Source organism: Propithecus coquereli, unplaced genomic scaffold (assembly GCF_000956105.1).
Source record: "Propithecus coquereli isolate 6110/MARCELLA unplaced genomic scaffold, Pcoq_1.0 Scaffold3, whole genome shotgun sequence".
NCBI classification, from domain to species: Eukaryota; Metazoa; Chordata; class Mammalia; order Primates; family Indriidae; genus Propithecus; species Propithecus coquereli.
The window spans coordinates 20044161-20068152 of NW_012148618.1; the positions used below are offsets into that span (position 1 = coordinate 20044161).

At 36.8% G+C, this 23992-nt stretch overlaps 1 protein-coding gene across 1 annotated transcript in view; it reads right to left on the minus strand.

The window, feature by feature from the left end:
* Positions 1-23992, minus strand: part of FAM227B (family with sequence similarity 227, member B) — a 225297-nt gene that overhangs the window by 24320 nt on the left and 176985 nt on the right. The window contains exons 9-10 of the mRNA XM_012649149.1: positions 12211-12308; positions 6457-6619 (exon numbers count right to left, since the gene is read on the minus strand). Coding sequence (XP_012504603.1) covers positions 6457-6619; positions 12211-12308 — 261 coding nt within the window. The remainder of the gene's footprint in view (positions 1-6456; positions 6620-12210; positions 12309-23992) is intronic.

Sequence of the window (23992 nt, forward strand, 5' to 3'; positions counted from 1 at the left end):
ACCATTTATCCTCAAATATAAGAAGCATTATCATAGCATCCCTTCATTGTTTGTACTCTGTTGACTTCCCTGCCTCTTACCACCCTTCCACCAAGTCATAATTGTGATTATCCTTAAAAGCCTAGAATATGTTTTTATCTTCTTCTGGAGCTACACATTCCTCTATAGTAAATGGTAAACAATTAAGTACCAGAATGTTTGAGTGTGTGGGAGCTGATAGTCTGCCAATGATAGATTCCAAGTGCTATTCTTCCCTCTAGTGTCCTCAGGCAACTTACCTAACTTTCCTATGCCTCAATTTCCTTATGTGTAAAATAGGGACAATAGTAGTATCTATCTCAGAAGTTTACATGAGGATAAAAAAAGGAATTAGTAAATGCAAACTTAGAGTAGGACCTGGTACACAGTAACTGTTCAATAAATTTTTAAAAACACCATTTTGTTAATGATGACTTCAAAGATTAACTTTGTACAAATGACTCTAAAATTTCTATCTCTATCCCTGTCATCTAGTTTTCTTCCTTTTAACTACAATACCTAGTTTTGTTGAAAAATAAAGCGAAATTTGGTCTTATCTTTATACAAAACCATGCTCTCCCCCCTCATCATACATTTATTTAATACTTATTGTGTGCTAGATACTTTTTTCAGGTGTCAAGGATACAGATGCAAATAATCCTTTATTCCCTATTGGGTGAGAAAAACAAGTAAACATATAGTTACACTACAGTGTGATAAGCAGTTGGGGCTATAGAAGTATTGAAAAGAGTCATCTAAATCAGACTTCCGCTCAAACATTTTATTGGTTATCTACTGATGTACAGCAAACTTCTCCAAAACTTAGCAGCTTAATACAGCAAACATTTATTATTGCACAGGCTTCATAGGCCAGGAATCTGGGCATGGCTTAGCTGGATGCTTCTGGTTCAGGGTTTCTCGTAGGCCGCAGTCAAGGGGTGGGCAGGAGATGCAGTCACCTCAAGGCTCAATTGAGGGAGGATCTGCTTTCAAGCTCACTCACGTGGTGGTTTGTAAGATTCATTTCCTCACAGCGTGTTGGACTAAGGGTCTCAGTTTCTCACTGGCTGTTGGCTGAAGGCCATCCTTACTTCCTTACCATGTGGACTTTTCTTGCTCACAACATGGCCGGTGGCTTGTCCCAGAGAGTTCTCAGACAGTGAGCAAGGAAAGGGAAGCAGGACTCATGTCAATCTTTTTGTAATCAAATCTCAAAAGTGACAGCCCATTATGTTTGGCATACTTTATCTGTTAGAAGCAAGTCATGGGTTCAACCCATACTCAAGTGGAAGGAATTACACAAGGGCATTAATACCAGAAGAGGGGATCACTGGGGGCTATCTCAGAATATGCCTACCTCAAATATGATGAATTGTTTTGTCTTTTTTGTATGATTTATCTCCTTCTGTGCCATCTCTACTTTCTCCCACTCCCTCACTCTGTGTAGATGCACTTCTTGTTGCTCCACTTCAGGAAAACCATACAACTCCAATGAGTACAGAGAAAAATAGTAAAAATATTCTGTATGCTGTGTAGCTTCAAGGTAAAATTTGAATGATATAGAGATAAATTCAGTGAGCGCAGTCTTCACGGATGAGACAAGATGGCTGACCAAAGACACCAGCTGCCAGATCGTCTCAGAAGGAAGGAAAAGTTTTAGATCTGTGGTCCCCAACCCCCAGTCCATGGACCGATACCAGTCTGTGGCCTGTTAGGGACCAGGTCACAGAGCTCTGCTGCCCCCTAACCCCTCATCTGTGGAAAAATTGTCTTCCATGAAACTTAGTAATGGGGCAGGGGTGGGGGTGTGTGGTGGGCGCAGGGGTGACAAACAGCAGGAGGTGAGTGGTGGGCCAGTGAGCAAAGTTTCATCTGTATTCACAGCCACTCCCCATCACTCACATCACCACCTGAGCTCCGCCTCTCCCCCCACTTCCATGGAAAAATTGTCTTCCATGAAACCAGTCCCTGGTGCCAAAAAGGTTGGGGACCACTGTTTTAGATGAAAAAGAAAAAACAAACAAACATAGATAGGGTGTAATTCCAAGGGAAACGTGCCAAAACCTATAAGAGATTCCATGGGAAGAAGTTGAGGAGCAGAACAAGAAGGAGCAGAGGTCAACCCCCCAAGGCTTGGAGTCCAGCGAAAAGGGTAGGTGGAGTGGTTTGGTCCTCCCTCCCTCACATTTCTGGCAGTCAGCAGGCTCCCAAGCTGCTGGAGAGACTTTCTAGTTTCACACGCCCAAAAGTCGCTGCCACCAGTGAACTGGGAGCTTCTTGGAGACAAAGCACCAGGCTGCCAGTCCCCTTAGGGAGCTTCCCTGTCACCACAGACCCGAGCTGAGGTGGCAGGCACGATATTGCTTCTCCACCCACTGGGTGCCTTTGTCCTCCTCACGGGGCTTCAGCTCTTCAGTTTTCATCTTGCTCATTCCCGCACAAACATTTCCCAACTCCAGCCCAGACTATGGGAGCACAGGGGGCCGGTGGGGCCCGAGGGATCTGTGTGACCCCAGAGCCTGGATATTCCAGGCCAGCTGCCTTCTGGAGAGAGTGACAGAGATGACCAGAGTGCTAACTTTCCTCCATTCAGACTCTTTTCCTCTCCTTCCCCTACCCTGCCCATGGCTGTCAAGAGAGTTGCTTGAGTTGGGGCTCTCAGGAGCCACTGCTTCCCCTCTGTTGGGGCTTCCACAAAGAGTGGGGCTCAAACCTTTCCTCTTAAAGACCTCAGAGGACTAAGGGGTGCTTGGACTGTGAGCTCCCTGCTCACCGGCCCTCCCTGGTGCTGCTTGCACAGCTGCTCTATTAGAGCAGGGCATACCCTGAAGCCGAGGGATATCAAACCTACTTTTGAGCACCCCATAGGCAACTCAGGACCAGCACGTTTCTCTCTGGTATGGTCAGAGATTGATCTCTGGGGACCCAGGGACAGGCCTGCAGGCCAGAATCCATACACGCAGGACTTGATCATGTTGCTTGGGGGCACAGAGGGGAGATTTGTGAACTAATCATGAGAGGCGAGGGAGCCTGCATGGGCAGAACTGAAAAGAGAGCACAGTGTGTGCCCCAGCCACAGCCCATTTGCAGAGCACCCTTCCCCCAACAGGAAGATGGTGCTCTCAGCCCAAGGCAGGATCTTAGATAGGAAGCTCCCAGCCCACAGCACCACTGCTAGGGAGCTTAGCTAGTTTGAGCTCCTGCCTGCTGGCAGATGCTGGAGGGAGACCATGGAGCAGTGAAGTAAAGAAAAGAGCCAAATCACCCCTGCCAGCCAGACTGTGACTCTCAGATGGTCCCGCCCCAACAAGCAGATTTTCTGGCTGGGTGAGGCCCCTTCAGTTCCTCCCTGGCCACGTTCCCCAGAATCCTGGGAGCAGAATTTTGACCCTTGCTGAAATAGCTACCTTACCAACTTTTGTGAAGACTGAGGGCAGGCTCACCCAACCCAGCCCTGCCCAGCCTCACTCCCCCACCTATCTCTGCTGTCTTGGAGAATAAGGACTCACCTGGAAGTTCCAGGACCCCACCCACCACCTAGGGCATTCGAGTGCTCCTCCTCAGGGGCTAGAGCTAGTCACAGGTCCCCAAAACAACACTGCAACTTGTTCCTTCCAGCAAGTGCCACTTACTGACAGGGAGGCCAATTTGCATGCCCTTCATAGCATTTACTGACTCAAGCATACAGAATGTGGTTGATTCTTACCCACAAGTACACCTACTGTCTCAGAGATTAAATGGGGAGTGCCAATACAATTCACATGGTTAAGAAGAATACAGGACTTGGGAAAGAGAAAGGATTGCAAAGACCTCCATCCTCCCTCATCACAGAGACAAGGAATCCGTCCACACACATAGCTCACCACTGGTACAGCCTACAAACAGCTAGCACTGAGAAAACCACCAACTAAGGATATCTATAACCAAGGTATCCATCCAGATCCTAGATCACCATCAAAGCACCCAAAGCAAAGCCAAAAGTTCTTACCCTAAATATGCTATAGACACAACTTTACCAGTGTAGGGGGAGGGAGGGAAGCCTCATCTAAACAGAAAGGGGGGAGTTGGGGAGGGGTAAAAACCTACCTAACAGGTATAATGAATACTATTCAGGTAATGGGTACACTAAAAGCCCTGACTTAAGCATTATAACAGTATCCATGTAACAAAAACACTTGCATCCCCTTAATATTTTGAAATAAAAAATATACACAGGGGGAATTCAACACATGCTTTGAAAAACTTTCCAGTGCTGATGAAAGTGAAACATCACCATCAATGTCATTTTGTTCATTAAGTCTGGAAACATTTTTGCTTATCAGTGGGTATTACATTTTATAAGCTCTGAAAGCATCATGGAAAGACCCATTACTTTCCAAAGGTTCACTTGTTTCAAATTTCAATGGGATGAAATCTTCTCCTAATCTTCTCTTCATGTTTTATGTCTACATATCCTCCCTTCCCTGCCCCCACACGTACTCACACTCTCCTACATTCTCAGTAAACTGGTGGTATAAATTCTTGCATAGCTTTTGGACAAACCCATGCCCATCAGAAATGCAAACAAAATCACATACTCACATTTTTATAATCACATTAAAAAATAGTTAAAAATAAAAGTAATCTACTATGAAAGGTTTTAGATAGCTTTTGAATTGACTTTTAAACATTTAAAAAATTTTGTTTTGGACATAATTCAAGGGTGATGAGAGTTCTTATATCACTACTTAAGTTACAAGTCTGAGAACTTGCCCTGTAGTCTGATTTAGCTCCATAATTTGTCTCTCTCTTTGTAGTCCAGGGCTGTCCAAGTTAATTTCATGTGCTTGTGGTCAATGAAGCTCTGGAGGTTGTCTTGACTGAACTATGGGAGAAGTGTCCTGGGAAGGATACTGAGAATCTGCTAGAACTGTGATCTCTATACTTTTTTGATCATGCATCCCATGAGTAAAAGTATTTGAGTAAACTCCCATATAGGTATAATTTTAAATTCAATATAAATTTATATTTATATTAAAATATATATACATCAATCTATATTACTATATTATGTATATTATAAAATATATGCAATCTATAAATAGAAAAGTGAGATAAATTAAAAATATTTCAAAAACAAAATTCAACTTATTTCATTTATTAATAGTACATCAAACCTATTTGTCCTCAAATTACAGAGTTGTACTGATATTCTGCAGAGTAGGTTTTTAAATGTCTTGCTAATTAAACCAACATCATATTACCATTAGCTAATATTGAAGTATAAAACATAAACTTAGAGTTTGATCTATTGTTTATGATAATAATGTATATCATATTTCAAATAGTCTTTTTGAAACATTTTATTTTCATCTTTTTGGCCTACATTTTGGCAGAACTGATTGAGTTACCATTGATTTCGTTTTTAGCGTGGCTAGAAAGGATCTCCTTCAGGGAGTAGGAGAAATATCATTCTGCCATTTTTTTGTTGTTTAAAATTTATTCTTGTATTATATTAATAAATATTATCATCAATCCACAGTTTCTTTTCAGGAGTCTCTTCAAGCTATTGATCCATTAGTGAGTGTTAATTTAGTTAAGACTAGATGCTATAATTTATAAATCTGCTTAACTACCAAAAGAAAACAGTAATATGTTGTGAAGTTTCGAAAATGACACAAGTGCAAAGATGCCATCGTTCTCACCCTACATAGTAGGGTTCAGACTGAAGTATCAGCTGAGTAGGGGTTCCTCTTTACTTAATATTAGTAAAGTTTGACTTCTGTTTTACTTTTAGGATAGAAATAGATATAAAAAAAAGTCTTAATGTTTTCTTCTACACCCAGCATTATATACACTCCAATTTGAGATCACTGTTCTATTAATAGATCCCTTTTGGGCTCATCTGAGTTCTGAGTGAGGCCTGGGACAGAAAGGGTTATACAGAGGTGGGACAGGGCTATAAATAGAAAGAACTCAGGGCTCCCAACCCTGCTTCAACCAAATAGCTCCAATTTCATTTATTTTTTATTTTACACATTGAGCTTTCTGATAATTTTTCATTTGAACAAAGAATTCCACAGCTAAAACATGTCTGGAACTCTATTTGGAGAAGCCTAGAAGCCCACGTCCCACAGTTCTGACAAATGGTTAAAACTTAACACTGAACACTAAAGTCGCAAAGATAGCCTTTTATCACAGAGCTAAGTATACCAGTTTTTAAAGTTCCATGGTTTTACATTTGTTTTTATTTTTCTTAAATGCAAAATCACAGCCTTACATCTAAAAGAGAAAATACTTCAGCCAAACATGATACAAAACTTTTGAGCATGAGTAAATGCTAAATAAAGGCATTGATTTAAAAAAACACAATCCATTTTTTTCTTAATTAAGACATCTAGTAAAATGTTTTGAGTATTTTTAAAGCAAATCATATTAAAACAAAGCTTAAAAAAGGATATGGTTCTTGGAATATTTCAGTGAGTTTAATCTTGGTGTGTTTAGGGACTTTGGGAACACCACCTACCACATGCATTTTGAGATAATATAAAATCAGTGGACTCTGACCTCCAAAATCGAAGAGAACACGATTAAACTCTGGACCATAGCTAGTATAATGGGACTGTAAGAGGAAGAAAAGAATCAAGTCAATTATTACTTTTGGGTTTTTAAAGAACTATGAATAAAATATAACTGTATAATAAGTATAAATAAAAATTACTATTTGATATATTAAAATAAATAAAAGAAAATTTTACAGAGCATCTTCTTAAAGGAATTTACCAAGGTATGAGTCTATGAGTATGTGCAATAAGGCTCTTCTAGACTTTTGATTTATCCTCAAGCTTGAATATTCAAATAACCTCAATAGAGATTAGTCTGAAGAACCGAAAGAAAAAAGAATGAAGAAAATGAACAGAGCCAGGAAAAGGCCCAGAAAAAAATATAAAGAAATAATGGCTGAAATTTTCCAAATTTTATGAAAAACACATCCAAGAAATTCAACAAACTCTAAGTAAAATAAATTCATATGTACACACATCATAGACAAAATATTTAAAGACAAAGACAAAGAGAAAAACCTCAAAAGCAGCAAGAGAAAAACAACTCATCCCATATAAGGGAACCTTGATAAGATTAACAGCTGAATTTCTTTCTTTTTTTTTTTTTTTATTTCAGCAAATTATGGGTGTACAGATGTTTAGGTTACGTGTGTTGCCCTTGGTTCCCCACCCCCCAGAAGTCTGTGTTTCAAATATGTCCATCCTTCGGGTAGTGCGCATTGCACTCCTTGTGTATACAAATACCCATCCCCTCCTCCCTCCTCTCCCCTCCTCCAGCCGCCCTCCCCGTGGTACAGATGTTTAGGTTACGTGTGTTGCCCTTGGTCCCCCCCCAAGTCCGTGTTTCAAATATGTCTATCCTTCAGGTAGTGCGCATTGCCCTCCTTGTGTATACAAATACCCCTCCCCTCCTCCCTCTTCCCCCCTCCTCCTGCCACTCTCCCCCTTCCCCAGCATCCAATAGATGTTGTTCTGATATGTGCATTTATGTGTTGATTAGTTAATACCAATTTGATGGTGAGTACAAATGGATCCCGTTCTGCTCTTGTGGTGCCTCACTTTGGATAATGGGCTTAAGTTTAATCCAGGAAAGTGTAAGAGGTGCTAGATCACTGTCATTTCTTATGATTGAGTAATATTCCATTGTGAACATACACCAAATTTTGATAATCCACTCATGGATTGACGGGCACTTGGGTTGTTTCCACATTCTTGCAATAGTGAATTGTGCTGCCATAAACATTCGGGTGCAGATGTCCTTATCGTAGAATGTTTTGTGCTCTTTTGGGTAGATGCCTAATAGTGCTATTGCTGGATCGAATGGTATTTCTATTTTTAGCTCTCTGAGGTATCTCCAAATTCTTTTCCACAGAGGTTGCACTAATTTGCAGTCCCACCAGCAGTGTAAAAGTATTCCTGTCTCTCCACACCCTCGCCAACATTTGTTGTTTTGTGTTTTTTTGATAGAGGCCAATCTCACTGGGGTTAGGTGATACCTCATTTTGGTTTTGATTTGCATTTCTCTAATGATTAGAGATGTTGAGCATTTTTTTATATGTTTGCTGGCCATTATTCTTTCTTCTTTTGAAAAGTTTCTGTTCATTTCGCTTGCCCATTTGTTGATGGGGTTGTTTGATTTTTTCTTGTTGATTTTTTTGAGTTCTAGATAGATTCTGGTTATCAGCCCTTTGTCAGATGTGTAGAGAGCAAATATTTTTTCCCATTCTGTGGGCTGTCTATTCACTCTAATGATAGTTTCCTTGGCAGTGCAGAAGCTTTTTAATTTGATTAGATCCCACTTATTTATTTTTATTGCTGCGGCGATTGCTTTGGGGGTCTTCTTCAAGAATTTCTTACCTAGGCCGATGTCTGAAAGGATCTTCCCAACATCTTCATTTAGAATTCTTAAGGTTTCATGCCTTAGGTTTAAGTCTGTTATCCACCTTGAATTGATTTTTGTGAGAGGTGAGAGGTAGGGGTCTAGTTTCAGTCTTCTGCATGTAGCTATCCAGTTTTCCCAGCACCATTTATTGAAAAGAGATTCTTTTCCCCAGTGTATGTTTTTGTCAGCTTTGTCAAAGATTAGATTACCATATGCAGATGGTTTCATCTCTGGATTCTCAGTCCTGTTCCAGAGGTCAATCTTTAAGCTGTACTACCAGGCTGTAGTGATTAAAACAGCTTGGTACTGGAACAGCTGAATTTCTATCATAACAAAGGAGGCGGCCAGAAGGCAGTGGGATAACATAGTCAAAGTGCAAATGGAAAAAAACTGTTGACCAAGAACTCTATGTCAACAAAACAACCCTAAATGTAGTAACTACTAATATTTTAAGTCTTTCCTCAATCTTTGTAATGCCAAGATGCTTATTATTGATTTCACTTCCTGTGGGGAAATAAGATTTTATTTTCATTTGCTTTTGTTGATAAATAAAGTTCCCCTGAATTTATTTTGCTTATGGTCACTTTTTCATTCTATAGGTTTTAACAAATAATATGTCTTACAGAATTCCTAGCTGCTACAGAATTATTTAAAATAATGGGACTATCATAATCCATTTTTTGATGGTGAAAACTTAATGTCAATATCAGACATGTTTTCTATGGTGTAAATCACTTCCTTCATCTTAATCTCCCATGTTAATTCACATTGGGTTATATATAGCCTGATCTTTAAAATGTATGCAAAAGAGCCCAAGCAAAGTTTAGATTAAAAAAAAAACTTGCCTCACTAAATAGAAGTTTTGTGCCCCTTTTCTTGTTGCTGCCTTGGTTAATATGAGATAAATATTTTACCTTACTTAAGTTTGAGAAAAAGATATTTCTGTTATTTTTCTGCAGTTATCAGTTATTAAATTAGGAAAACCATAGTTCATAGCTCCTTCTTCCTCTATGAGCATCTGTGAGGTTTTTTTTTTTTGAGACAAAATCTTCCTCTGTCATCCGGGCCAGAGTGCAGTGGTGTCATCGTAGCTCACAGCAACCTCAAACTCCTGGGATCAAGCAATTCTCCTGCATCAGCCTCCTGAGTAGCTGGAACTATAGGTGCCTGCCACTATGCCTAGCTAATTTTTCTTATTCTTTCTTTTTTTTTTTTTCTTTTGTAGAGATGGGGTCTTGCTCTTGTTCAGGATGGTCTCAGACTCCTGGTCTCAAGCAGGGGTCAAAATCCTCCCACCTCGGGTTCCCAGAGTGCTAGAATTACAGGCGTGAGCCACGGTACCTGGCTTAAGGGTAGTTCAACTAGACAAGAGCTGAACTAGGTATTAAATGCAAATCCAGTGTTTTGTGGAGCCTTAGCCTTTTATTAGATGCTTTAAAGCAGAAAGTCCCAAGTTGCCCACAGACCTCTTCCTAGAGACACTCCAAATAGCCTAACAAATTAACAGACGCCCCATTGCTTTCATTCATCCCACAAAAGATAATAGCAGACATTTGTCAGAGCACTTTAAGATTCCATAAATAAGACTTTTATAAGTCAAAAGTCAATTTAGCACTAAATTTGAATCAACCCTGTAAACTTTGGAATAATCACAAGGGAAGAACTAGAAAGTCCAAGGGGTGGTTTTGGTGCCCAAATTTTTCTGTTAATTTATTAAGGGATAATTGCTGACAATGACTGGAGAACTAAACTTGGATTTTTGAGGCTTCAATATGTGTTCTGCCAATGCTCACATCCAATGTCACTATCGGAGATAGAGAACCTACAGGAACGCATTCAACATGTGGAGAACTTTGGTGCTTAGAAAATCCTTCTTCATGTGGAGCTGAAATCTATCTCGCCATAGCTTTCACTTATTGATAAAAGTTATACTTTTTTTTTGAGCCACAAAGAAGAAGCCTAATTCTGCTTTCCTGCAGTAGCTCTCTATATATTGGAAAACAGTTATTACGGCCTCCAGAGTCTTTTCCTTTCCAGAAATGCCTTTAAATACTTAATTTAATACTTAAGTATTACAAATATTAAATCAATATAATTTACAATAATTATAAATTAATAATATTATAAATTTTGGCCATTGCTCAAGCAATATAGTTTCAGAGCCCTTCATTATCTTGATTATTTTCTGTTTAAAACACTTCCATTTGTCTAAACCCTGTTTACAATGCAGGTTTACAAAAACAGACATACTACACCAATTATTATCTAATTATATGTTATGGACTGAATGTCTGTGTCTCCCGCAAAGCCATGTGTTGAAGCCCTGACCTCCAATGTGATGGTGTTTTGAGGTGGGCCTTTGGGAAGTAATTACGTTTAGATGAAGTCGTCTAAACGTAGATGGTATTACTGTCCTTTTTAAGAAGAAGAAGAGACCAGAGCTTGCTCTCTCTGTCATGTGAGGACATGATAAGAAAGAGGCCATCTGCAAGTCAAGAAGAGAGCCTTCACAAGGAAACCAAATTGGTTGACTCCTTGATCTTAAGAGTCCCATCCTCCATTACTGTGAAAGATAAATTCTTATTGTTTAAACTACTTAGACTATGGTGTTTTTTTGTTTTGTTTTTTGTTTGTTGTTGTTGCTTTTTTTAACAGTGGCCAAGCTGACTAACACACTGGGACAAGGCCAGTAATGCAGCAATATGGTGTGCTACTAAAGATATATTTTCAACTGGTTTTCTATCTTTTAACAGTGTCTTCTGAAAAAGGTTGTTTAGTCAGTTACAAATCCATTAATCCATATTTCTTCAACTGAACAAAGTAAACAAAGTAAAAGAGACTATTTTTAGTGCTTGCTAAAGATCTGATATACAATTTCTATTACACATCCCTGATTTCTAAATCTAGCAATCTTGCCCCAAAGGGAAATGGTGACATTGTCATCGACTAAAAATTGATGCCTACAGATCACTAGTTTCTATCCTAACAAACCATCCTTTGTAGCACTGTAAAGGTTGGAATAAATTAGGAAGAGATTTTACAAAACGGGATTATTAAAGGCCAGGAAACACATAAATACTGACTTTTAGAAAGTGGCTTTTATTTAGGCATAATTTCTGATTTTAAATAATGACTAAGACTTGACTAGATAATTTAGATAAAATTTTTACAATAAAGACTGTAACAGACTTAAAACTTAATTAACAAATTAAGAGATCAAATTCAGAATTTTCAGTCAATAACCTCATCAAATCTTGAGAAAAGCAACACAATGTGGCAAATCTATGAAATCTCTACTTGCAAGGCATCTTCAAGAATGTGGAGAAACTAAGTATTCAAGACTCAAAAGTAATAGTATCCACATGTGGTCAGTTATTCTAGGACCACAGCTTAAGAAGTAAGGACAGGCTGACCATTGCTGACACTCCTTTGAAGTTCTCCTTGCAATTTTGATGCTTATTGAGATCCTATTCATGTGAAAAGACTATTGTGTGTCAATCTAAGGAGAAGTGGTGACAAGAAGTGTTGTCAAGAAAAGATAAATGCTATATATTTTTTTTCATTTAGAGGGCTATTTTCAGTAGAAAATAAAACTTTTTAATATTAAGATTAAGCCCTCCAAATAAATATCTTTTTATCATTAAATCTTTTTCTAAAATATATGTTGAGAATGTAATAACCTACATTACTTATATGAAGTGTAGTCAATTGAATTATATTGCAAATTAAACAAGTAAGAACATTTTTTATAATTACTGTACTCCAAACCTTTGTTGTTAGTCTTGATAATCTTGACTCGTCCTTAGATGTGGACATTGCGTGTGCCCTTGGGTTCTTTAAAATTTTTACCATGTTGAAGTCAATAGCTAAAACAGAAAATAAAATATTTTTTAAAATTCTGGTACTGACAAAAGCAACACAAGGTGGCAAATCTATGAAATTTCTACTTGCAAGTCATCTTTTAAGAATGTGGAGAAATTAAACATTCAAGACTCAAAAGTAATAGTATCTACATGTGGTCAGTTATTCTAGGACCATGGCCTAAGAAGTAAGGACAGACTGACCATTGCTGATACTCCTTTGAAATTCTCCTTGCAATTTTGATGCTTACTGAGATCCTATTCATGTGAAAACACTATCACAAAAAGGCATGATATACCCCTTTGTCCTTCTAGCAATGTACCCTAAACATGAAAAAAGGTAAACGTGGATGAGAGAATGTTAAGGTATTGTTATAGCTTGACTCAAAGAGGAAATATATATTCCATGTCATATTTTTACTAAATAGGGCTTTAGAGTTTATATTAATAGAATTCATTCATTTACATTATCTCATGTCACCTTCACAATCCATTCTGAATTAAGTAACATTGTCTACAATTTACAGGTGAGAAAACTAAAGTGTAAGAAATGCTATGATGTGTTTAAGCCACCATTTATTAAGTAGCAGGAGAGGACACAGATATAGGTGTTTTGCTTCTCGGTCCAGAGCTCTTTCCAAGACCCTCTAATTAAATACAGTAGGAAGCTTGGACCCCTGTCTGTCAGAGTCCACTTTTTCCTTATTCTGACAACACATCCAGATAAGAAAAGACTTGGTGATCTATCCTTCTAAACTGCATGAATATACATGACGGTACAAAGAAAATCTTGCCACATCTTAAGGGAAAGGAGAACCATGTGACTTAATCAGCCATGTCAATCAGCGTAAAAGCACAAGCTAGGTATTAAGTATATCTTAATGTAGAGCAGAGGAAAAAGGTGGTCTGAGAGGTTTGTTCTAGACTATTGCATGGATTATCAGCTACTAGGTAGACTAATCAGATCTAAAGATTGTAATGTTGATGACAAATCTATTAAGAGTTGGGAAAAGTCACTTGGGTTGATTTTTGACATTAGACATCAAGAAATATTAGACACTAGCCTGAAATACTAGAGGCAGGTAAGTGTTTAACTTCACCACATTTTAAAGAATTGGTTAACAAGGAACCTACGTTTTAAAATTTTGAATAGAACCAACATTATTACATTAAGTTGGAATTAGATGGGCAAGAAAGTTAATACACCATATGGTTTTCTTAAAACTTACTCCATTTTGAACCATTCTTAAATACATATGTATCTAATATCACTTAAGTTTTAGTATTCTGTGAACAGGCATAATTTCAATAATAAAGGAATCTCTACTTCATGTTCACTGTACCCACAATAAAAAGCTTACTTTTCAGATCACCTGACCTCCATTATAGAATTGCTGTTAATAGAAAGTAACATAATATTAATATCAGGCAAAGAATCTAAGCTGGGAATAAATGGCAATACACAAAAAAGTAAGGAAAAATGACAAACATAAGCAAAGAAATTTAAGGAAAAAAAGAGTGATGTAGATATGAGTAATAAATAATAATAAAATGATTGTATTTACTATCTTTTTTCCTCCCACTTTCCTCTAACCCATTGATTTATTTTAGGAAAAAAATATTAATTTTCCCCTTGATTAGAGTTTTCATGTATCTTCTGTTCTCAGCATCTCTGGATGCTTGGGAAGATTGCCTACAAAACCAAAAATTACTCTATTTGATACAACTATATGAAAATATATCTTAACTGTTCTTAATAAGTCTTTAGAAATTTCACTAGTGAAAAAATGTTCCAGTCTTCCTCCACCTGCATTGGGAAAATTTCATTTTCATGATTACCCCTATTTACTTTAGTGATGTTATCTCCCTTAAAAGGGAGACACTTACACAAGTAAGTATGGTTATCTCTATCCACTTTTGTAGTTTTTATTCTACTAACCTTTTTGAAATGCAAATAACTCATATTTCTTGGCAAAATTAAAGTTCTGGCAAGCTATATATATTAATACAATAATTGAATAAACTATAGAAACAGAAAAAGTGTTACTCATAGCTATACTTTTAAAATATACACTTTTAGGTATCTCCTAAGACAATTACACTCAGAGTTTGGGAGGTTTCCCCTCAGGCCAGGTCTCCTCTCCTATTTATTAGGGGAATGGATCTAACTCCCACTTGACCAATTGTTTAAGGCACATGCATGTTAAACTCAAGCTGCATCCCATAAGCAGAGTAGTGTATTAGTTAAGCACATAGGCCTTGGAGTCAGATGGACACAAATTTAAATGCCAGCTCTGCCATTTGTTGACTAAGTGACCTTGGGCAAATTAATTACTTTAAGACTCAGTTTCTCCAAATATAATTACCTCATAGACTTGATAAGTGGATACTATGAGAACATTTATGCAAAGCACAGTGTCTGGAACATTATAATGTGTTGTATAAATGTTAGCCAATATTTCTGTTTCTTAAGGGGTATAAAAACAAACTCTATGACTTCATGCTTATAAAAACTATGTTGAGAGAAGCAATATATACTTAAGAGTAACTAAATTTTATCTATTCCTTTAGAAAATCTGAAATATATTCTTGAATTAAGGTAGACCAATAAAGAGCTATGTATCAAAAATGATTTTTCCTAGCCACCTGTAGAAACATTTTTTTAACTAAATTTTGCTTTGTCTTTATGCCCTTGGTCAATATTGCACAATATTATAGATTTAGCTTTGTCTGTGTTTACTATCAACATAGTTCATTACATTATGCAGTACTTTTCTAGGGAGAGTGTGGTAATCAATTGGGCTGTTCAGAAATATTCACCTTTTCATCTTTCCAAGGTACAAGGTAGGACTGTAAACCGCTAAGCTCTTTGAAGATAAGTATGGCCTTGCAGCTTGCTTTGGGCAACGAAATAAAGAAATCTGAGCTGAAATGATGTGTGTTTTGGGAGCTCTGAGAGACAATGTGCAGCCCTCTTGCTAGACTGACAAGAACTAGAAGGGAAAGGACTCTAATAAACTCAATTACAAATGAAAAAGGAGAGATCACAACAGACACCATGGAAATACAAAACATTATCTTTGAATACTATAAGAACCTATATGCCCAAAAACTACATAATATGGAGGAAATGTACAAATTCCTGGAAACATACAACCTCCCTAAGTTCAACCAGGAGGAAATAGAATTCCTGAACAGACCAATATAAAGCACAGTAATTGGAGCAGCAATTAAAAACCTTCCAAAAAGGAAAATCCCCAGACCAGATGGGTCTACATCCAAATTTTACCAAACATAAAAAGAAGAACTCATACTTATACTACAGAGATTATTTCACAACATTGAGAAAGATGGTATTTTCCCCAACTCATTCTATAAAGCCAATATCACCTTGATACCAAAGCCGGAAAGGATACAACAAAAAAAGAAAACTACAGACCAATATACCTCATGAATATAGATGCAAAAATACTCAACAAAATTTTAGCAAATTGAATCCAACAGCATATCAAAAAAAATATTCACTATGACCAGGTGGGCTTTATCCCAGAGATGCAAAGGTGGTTCAACATACTCAAATCTATAAATGCAATATATCACATAAATAAAAAGCAAGAACAAAGACCATATGATTCTCTCAATAGATGCAGAAAAAGCATTTGACAAAGTCCAGCACAACTTTATGATAAAAACTCTTAACAAAATAGGCATAGACAGGATATATCTTAAAATCATTAAGGTCATATATGATAAACCCATGGTCAATATCATACTGAATGGGGAAAAATTGAAACCATTCCCACTTAGAACTGGAACCAGATAAGCTTGCCCACTATCTCCACTTCTATTCAACATAGTGCTGGAAGTCCTTGCTAGAGCAATTAGAAAAGAAAAGGGAATTAAGGGTGTCCAGATGGGGGCAGAAGAGATTAAACTCTCATTCTTTGCTGATGATATGATATTATATCTAGAAAACCTCAAGGATTCAACCAAGAGACTCCTGGAATTGATAAATGAATTCAGTAAACTCTCCGGATACAAAATCAATGCACACAAATCAGAGGCATTCATATATGCCAGTAAGAGTCAAGCTGAATATCAAATAAAAAATGCAGCACTTTTTACAATAGCCTCAAAGAAAATTAAATATCTAGGAATATATTTAACAAAAGAGGTGAAAGACATATACAGGGAGAACTATAAAAACACCAAGAAAAGGAATTGTAGAAGATGTAAACAGATGGAAAAATCTACCTTGCTCATGGATTGGCAGAATCAACATTGTTAAAATATCCATGCTACCCAAACGGATCTACAGAATTAATGCAAACCCTATCAAAGTACCATCATCATTCTTTAGAGATCTAGAAAAAATAATTCTGTGCTTTGTATGGAACCAGAGAAGACCTCCTATAGCCAAAGCAATCTTAAGCAAAAAGAACAAACTGGGAGGTATCAGTCTACCAGACTTCAAGCTTTACTACAAGGCTATAGTAACTAAAACAGCATGGTACTAGCACAAGAACAGAGATATAGACCTTTGGAACAGGACTAAGAACCCAGAAATGAAACCATCTGCATACTGTCATCTAATCTTTGACAAAGCAGACAAAAATATACACTGCGGAAAAGAATCTCTTTTCAATAAATGGTGCTGGGAAAACTGGATAACTACATGCAGAAGATTGAAACTGGATGCCCACCTCTCACCTCTTACAAAAATCAATTCACAATGGATAACAGACTTAAACCTAAGGCATGAAACCTTAAGAATCCTAGAAGAAATTATAGAGAAGAGTCTTTCAGACATTGGCTTAGGTAAAGAATTTGTGAAGAAAGACCCCCAAAGCAATTATAGCAGCAACAAAAATAAATAAATGGGACCTGATCAATTAAAAAGCTTCTGCATAGCCAAAGAAACTGTCATTAGAGTGAATAGACAACCTACAGAAAGGGAGAAAATATTTGCTTTCTACACATCTGTTAAAGGGCTGATAACAAGAATCCATGTAGAACTCAAAAAAATCAACAAGAAAAAATCAAACAACCCCATCAATAAATGGGCAAAGGACATGAACAGAAACTTTTCAAAAGAAGAAAGAATAATGGCCAGCAAACATATAAAAAAATGCTCAACATCTCTAATCCTTAGGGAAATGCAAATCAAAACCATAATGAGATATCACCTAACCCCAGTGAGAATGGCCTTTATCAAAAAATCCCAAACAACAAATGCACAAAGATGTGGAGAGATAGGGATAGTCTTACACTGCTGGTGGGACTGCAAATTAGTACAACCTCTGTAGAAAAGAATTTGGAGATACCTCAAAGAGCTAAAACTAGAAATACCATTTGATCCGGCAATAGCACTACCAGGCATCTACCCAAAGGAACAAAAGACATTCTATAATAAAGACATCTGCACCCCAATGTTTATGGCAGCACAATTCACTATTGCAAGGATGTGGAAACAACCCAAGTGCCTGTCAATCCATGAGTGGATTAATAAAATGTGGTATATGTATACAATAGAATACTACTCAATTACAAAAAACAATGGTGATCTAGCACCTCATATTTTCCTGGTTAGAGCTTGAGTCCATCCTCTGAAGTGAGGTAGCACAAGAATGGAAGAATAAGCACCACAGGTACTTGCCATCAAATTGGCACTAACTGATCAACACTAAGGTGGTCACACCTTAGTAATATTCATTGGGGATTGGGAGGATGGGGGTGGGTAAACTCACAACTAATGGACACAGTGAGCATTGTATGGGGGAAAGGGCATGCCTCCAATCCTGGCTTGGTGAGGCACAGTCATAACATGTAACGAAAATGTTTGTACCCCCATTATATCCTGAAATTAAAAAATAAATAAATAAAAATAAACCACAAAATTATCTTAAGAAGGAAAAACAAACAAAAAAGAGACAATGTACAATTAACTCAGTGCTCTTTCCCCTGTTACATTGATTAGGATTGAGAAGAAGTCTCCTTTGGCTTGGATGTCTGAGTTACTATGGTAAGTACCTTGTGTGTAGTGGACACACAGTATGAGTGAAAAACAAATGTTTATTAGCATAAGCCTCCAAGATTTTGTTGATGTTTGTTACTACAGCATAATTCAAACTATCCTTATTGATACAGGGATTCACAACAAAAAATACTATCTCATCTTAGCATGAGGAATAGATGTGCTTAATGTACACAAATATTTGTTTTATTTTTGGATACAGCCCACTTATATGATATTGTCATTTCCTTTGTGGGCAAGGTTTAGCAAAAGTAAAAGATCTTTCAATAGAATTTCATGTTCTAACCTAATTTCAGACATTTATCTTCTTTCCTATCTCATTTTAAACCTCTTTTCCTTATCTGCTTATTTAAAATGCTATTTTATGGTATGGTACTTAGCACATTTATATAAAGCTATCTAAAGGAATCCTTACAGGAAAAATATAAATATATTGCCCATTGTTTTAATAAAGAAGGGTTTTTATATGTGATATGCAATATGACCTGACCTGTGTGCTTTGCGTTACTTTTCAGTTACCTTGAAACAGCCTAACGACTGAGACACCACTATTAACCTGGTATCTCCATTGGAAAGCATTGTCCTTATGAAGAGCATGGGATTAAGGTTCAGGAATCTAAATTCTACTTTCAATTTTTCTCAAACTATATATGTGGTTTCCAGGAACCCACTTTCCAATTTGATCTCAACTCTCTCATTTGTAAAAGTAAGATCTTTTAAAAGAGTTTAATTTATGTTCAAATTATGTCCCTTATTAGATTATATGACATGAGGAGATAGACCAAATTAATCTACTTCTATTTTTTTTTTTTTTGAGACAGAGGCTCGCTCTGTTGCCCTGGCTAGAGTGAGTGCCGTGGCGTCAGCCTAGCTCACAGCAACCTCAAACTCCTGGGCTCAAGCAATCCTTCTGCCTCAGTCTCCCGAGTACCTGGGACTACAGGCATGTGCCAACATGCCTGGCTAATTTCTTCTATGTATTTTTAGTTGTCCAGATAATTTCTTTCTATTTTTAGTAGAGACGGGGTCTCGCTCTTGCTCAGGCTGGTCTCCAACTCCTGAGCTCAGACAATCCGCCCGCCTCAGCCTCTCAGAGTGCTAGGATTACAGGCGTGAGCCACCGCGCCTGGCCAATCTATTTCTATTAAGTAGCAAAAAATCCACAAATGTGATATCTCGAGCCTAAATCTACTATTTTCTGTTTATTCATTTATTCATACATTCTTTTAAGAACTATCTCTTGTAGACTATGTGAAAAACACTGAAATTTCAAGAGAAATAAAGGATACAGTCTTCAACAGCCAGTTATGATCAAATAGCTTGGTAAAACATATACAGGTAATACTTGTAGAAAATGCAACATCTATTACAAAGTTAATATGAGATGAAGGGGGCAAATAGATTGTGTTAGAAATGAAACTTTTAGGATGAGACAGAGACTATTTATGGGATGAGGTGGTCAGTGAAGTCTCATTTAAAAATTGATTAGATTTGCAGGGAGTTCAGGCATGGAAAAAGAATTCAAGACAGTGGGATGTACACAGGGTGAGGCTGGGTGACAGGGCATTTGGGCAGTACCATGAGAAGACCACCTTGGTTGCAGCAATGGGTTACCTTAGGGAATGTTCTTACTTTTAGAATGTGAAGAAGAAAAAGAGCAAAGGATATTAAAATGGAGTGGTTATCTAAGCATGGGAAGATTTTTATTAATAAAATGTGTCTGTTAGGAAATAATGCACTGAACTGAAATCTTTGAGGATAATTGAAATAACTGGTGGGTAATTATGAGTTCATTTAAATACTATAGTTGCTTAAGGAATGATGTGAGTGATGTGGTTTTACCCTGTAAGTCATAAATAAAGTTGTTAATGAGCCTAATTGTTTCAAATGGTCATAAACTTCATTTCCCCACAGATTATTTGTAAAGGAGAAAGGTAACATGATAGTCTGCTGCAAATTGAAAGCAATTATGTCTCTTTTATTATTGTCATCTAATAATTTTAAAATGTTTCCAAGGGTTTCAAACTTTTTGTTAGCTGAGTGTAGTCCTTTGTAATAGCAACAGGAATGGACCAACCCTACCACTATGAAAATGAAGAAAAGAGAAGCCAAGTAATGAATGCATACCTGTTACTCTGGAAGAATAAAGTGTATTTTTAACTTAAAAATTCAAAACAAAAAATTTATAATAGTGAAGCAAAGTGGTAAAGAATCTACATTTTGGTGAGGTCAATGCTATGTATACTTTATATGAAATGCATATATTTCAAAATGTGGGCAGAGGGGTCAAATGTAGCAGGGGGAATAACTTTTGCAAGAGCTTATTGTGTTTTCTTCTTAGTGTAAATGTTAAATGGACAGTGCTGTGGTTCACCCATATCATTTCCTCTTTGTGTGGAGCCATTGTGCTCTAATGGGAAAAATGCTAGCAGAAGTCCTAATGACGCAGCATCAGTTCCCCACCCTTTCACCAAAATCTTTCCATCAGAATGTTTACTGTAAGTCAGACTTCTGTACTGAGAAAAGAAACTAGCATTTGATTGCATTATTTTAAAAAACAAATTATAGGCTCTAAAACTCTTTCCATGGGTGGATTCTCAATATTCACCACTAACAATATGCCTTAAAATAAGCCCATATTCCAAGATCAGATTTACAAAATTTGGTTCTGCTTTTAATTACACCAAGCTCTTTTCCAGTGAATGAGAAATTAACAGTTAAAATGAATGATTAGAATAAGAATTAGCTCTTATAAGGCTGGTAATTTCAAATTCTTTCATCTGGCTACCACTAAGCTCCTACTCTGCCTGCTGAGACAAACTGAATTCAAACTTAATCAAATAAATCACACCAAGAGAAGGAACATCATCAGAAGCTTCATTTGCAAGACCAAAAGACATTAATAGAATTTGTGGAAGGTTTGAATTAGTTAATACCTTGGGAGAAAGACTGAATACTACTATAACATGATCTAGGAACAAATTTTATTTTTTAAATAAATTGGTACTACTATATTATAGTGGAAAGTATATGGGAAATAACAGAATAGTGTATAAGAGTGTTCTTTAAACATCAGAGGGCATAAGAAACACTTGAGAATTTTTTCAAAATGCATTACTCTTTTTTATTAAGTAGGTTTGGGGCCTAATAACATCACAGGTGTTGGTGACACTATTGGTCCGTGAAGCCACCCTTTGAGTAGCAAGGAGATAGAGTACACAGCTGGAACAGTTTCTCCCTAATGATATAACTTTGAACCTGTGCCCTCAGCTGTGAAATGATACCATTAACACCAATTTATAGGATCACTGGAGGAGTAAATGAAATTGTATTTGTGAAGTGCTAGGCAAAGTTGACCTTAGGAGCACAGAAGGGAAAGTGGAGAATGTGGTAGACACTGCTGGTAACTTGGTAGATGTGATGGTGGGAATTTGGAAAAGTTCTAATTGCTTTAATTTTATCATTGAAGTGGAAAGCAAAATTACCATCTGAGATTGAGGATAGGGAAGGTGGTGCTGGAGATAGGTATGTAAAGAAAAAGGATGGAAATAATTGTCTAGGTGAGAGGGAGAAATAAGGTAATAGAGAATGCAGTATGATTGCCTGACAGAATCAAGGCCCATTTCAGTTATATAATTAGGACTTAAGAATGAGACTAGTCAGCATGATTTTATGACTGCTCTCTGGATATTCAGCTGCACAAGTTTAGGTATAGAGAATTATCCTTAATTAAGTTTGTGGCTGTTTCAAGTAACCGATAAAGTGAAGAATTGGAAAAGGAGTTGAAGGTGAATGCAAAGTGATAGCTGTAACAATTAACCATACTATTTAATTTAGGTAAGGAAGAGAGTGGGGTGAGGAACAGTAGAAAGCTAATAAGGTCTATATGTTGCTGAGATTTTATTTATGACTTAGTATGTGAAAAAATTTTGTAAATGTTCCATGTGTACTTGTGCTCGAAAGGAATGTATAGTCTTAATTTATTGAATGCAGTGTCTCATCCACACATACACATACACACATGTATGCCAAACTTGCTAATATTTTCCTAATAAATATTCTTTAGTAATCCTTTTTGTTAGAATTAGCTATTGTTATCTAAGATGGGAGTACTAAAATATTACACTGTAATTATGGATTTTTCAGTTAATTCTTGAGAGTCTGAACATTTTGCTTTATATATTTCTAGGCAATGTTTTCGGTACATACATATTTACATTTATTATGTTTTTGTTGGATTGTTTTTACCAGTAAGTAGTCTCTTTTTCCCTTTTTATGTCTTCTTCCTTAAATTTTAATTGTCTGATATGAATATTACTATACCAGTTTTCTTTTGGTGAATATTTACATGGTACCATCTTTTTCCATTGCTTTATTTTCAACTTTTCTAGGAGATTTTAAGTACTTTTTTGTAAGAATAAAAATTTTTTTTTAAATCTACTCAAGACTTGCTTCTGATTAGGATATAGTATGTCTTGTAGGGAATGTTTCCACTTCAGTAACTAGAAAAAACTAGATAAATTACAAAAATACTATTTTTAAGGACACTGGAAACAACAGGAACAAGAGAAGTTACAATTCCAGAGAGGGAAGGGCCCTTCTAAGTGAGCTAACAATCTCAGTTATTTTCATCCCTGAAAAGGATTTACTGATTATGAGTACTGTTGAGAATCAGGCTTAGTATAGGCAGAAGTACTCCACTGGGATAGAGATGAGCTATCAGAGCTTTGGACAGTTATGCAGGCTGGTGTAAAATTTAGAGGAGTTCCATGTAGTTGGCAGCTAATGTTTACCATGGATATTTGCTGAGTTATGTGGTGATATGAAAGGCTACGGCAGGGCTGGGCCAGAAACTTCTAAGGCTATAAGAAGTCTCTTACCGTTCTTACAGTGACTAGGAGGCAAAGTCCCACAAATACCTTGTTGGTCTTCCCCTCAAGACATATATTAGATTTTGAAGATGTGTGGTATTGAAGGTTAAAGAGTTAAGCTCAACACATTCAAAGTATAGAATTTAATCACCCCCAAGTTTTCATGGCTGAGAATTCAGAAATTTCTCAGGTTCTCAATTAAAAGGCCATTGAAGGCCATATCTAAAGAGTAGAGAAGAACCAGAGGTGGACTAATCTTACCAAAACTACAATCCTGCTTTGATCAAGCTCAATGACTAATTGAATCACGGTTTTCAGTCCCTCATCCTAAATGGGAAAAGGGAGAACCACTTTGGTGAAAAATAACATAATCCACAGGCTCTACAGTTCTTTTGTACATAATACTTGGTATACAACAAAATATTAAACGACAAGCAAAAGGCAAGATAGAGAGGCACCCAGATGATCTGTATACTGGATATTTATTTTATAGACAAAGGGCTTTAAAACAATATTATAAATATGCTCAAAAAATCAACAGAAAAGATGAAGAAAATGAATGAGAATGGAAAATTTCACCAATAATTACAATCTATAAAAAAAGAATAAAATCTAGAACTGATAAATACAACGTCTGAAATTAAAAACTCAGCACATCAAAAAAATAATTCACCATGACCAGGTGGGCTTTATTCCAGGGATGCAAGGCTGGTTTAACATACGCAAATCTATAAATGCAATTCGCCACATAAATAAAAGCAAGAACAAAGACGATATGATTCTTT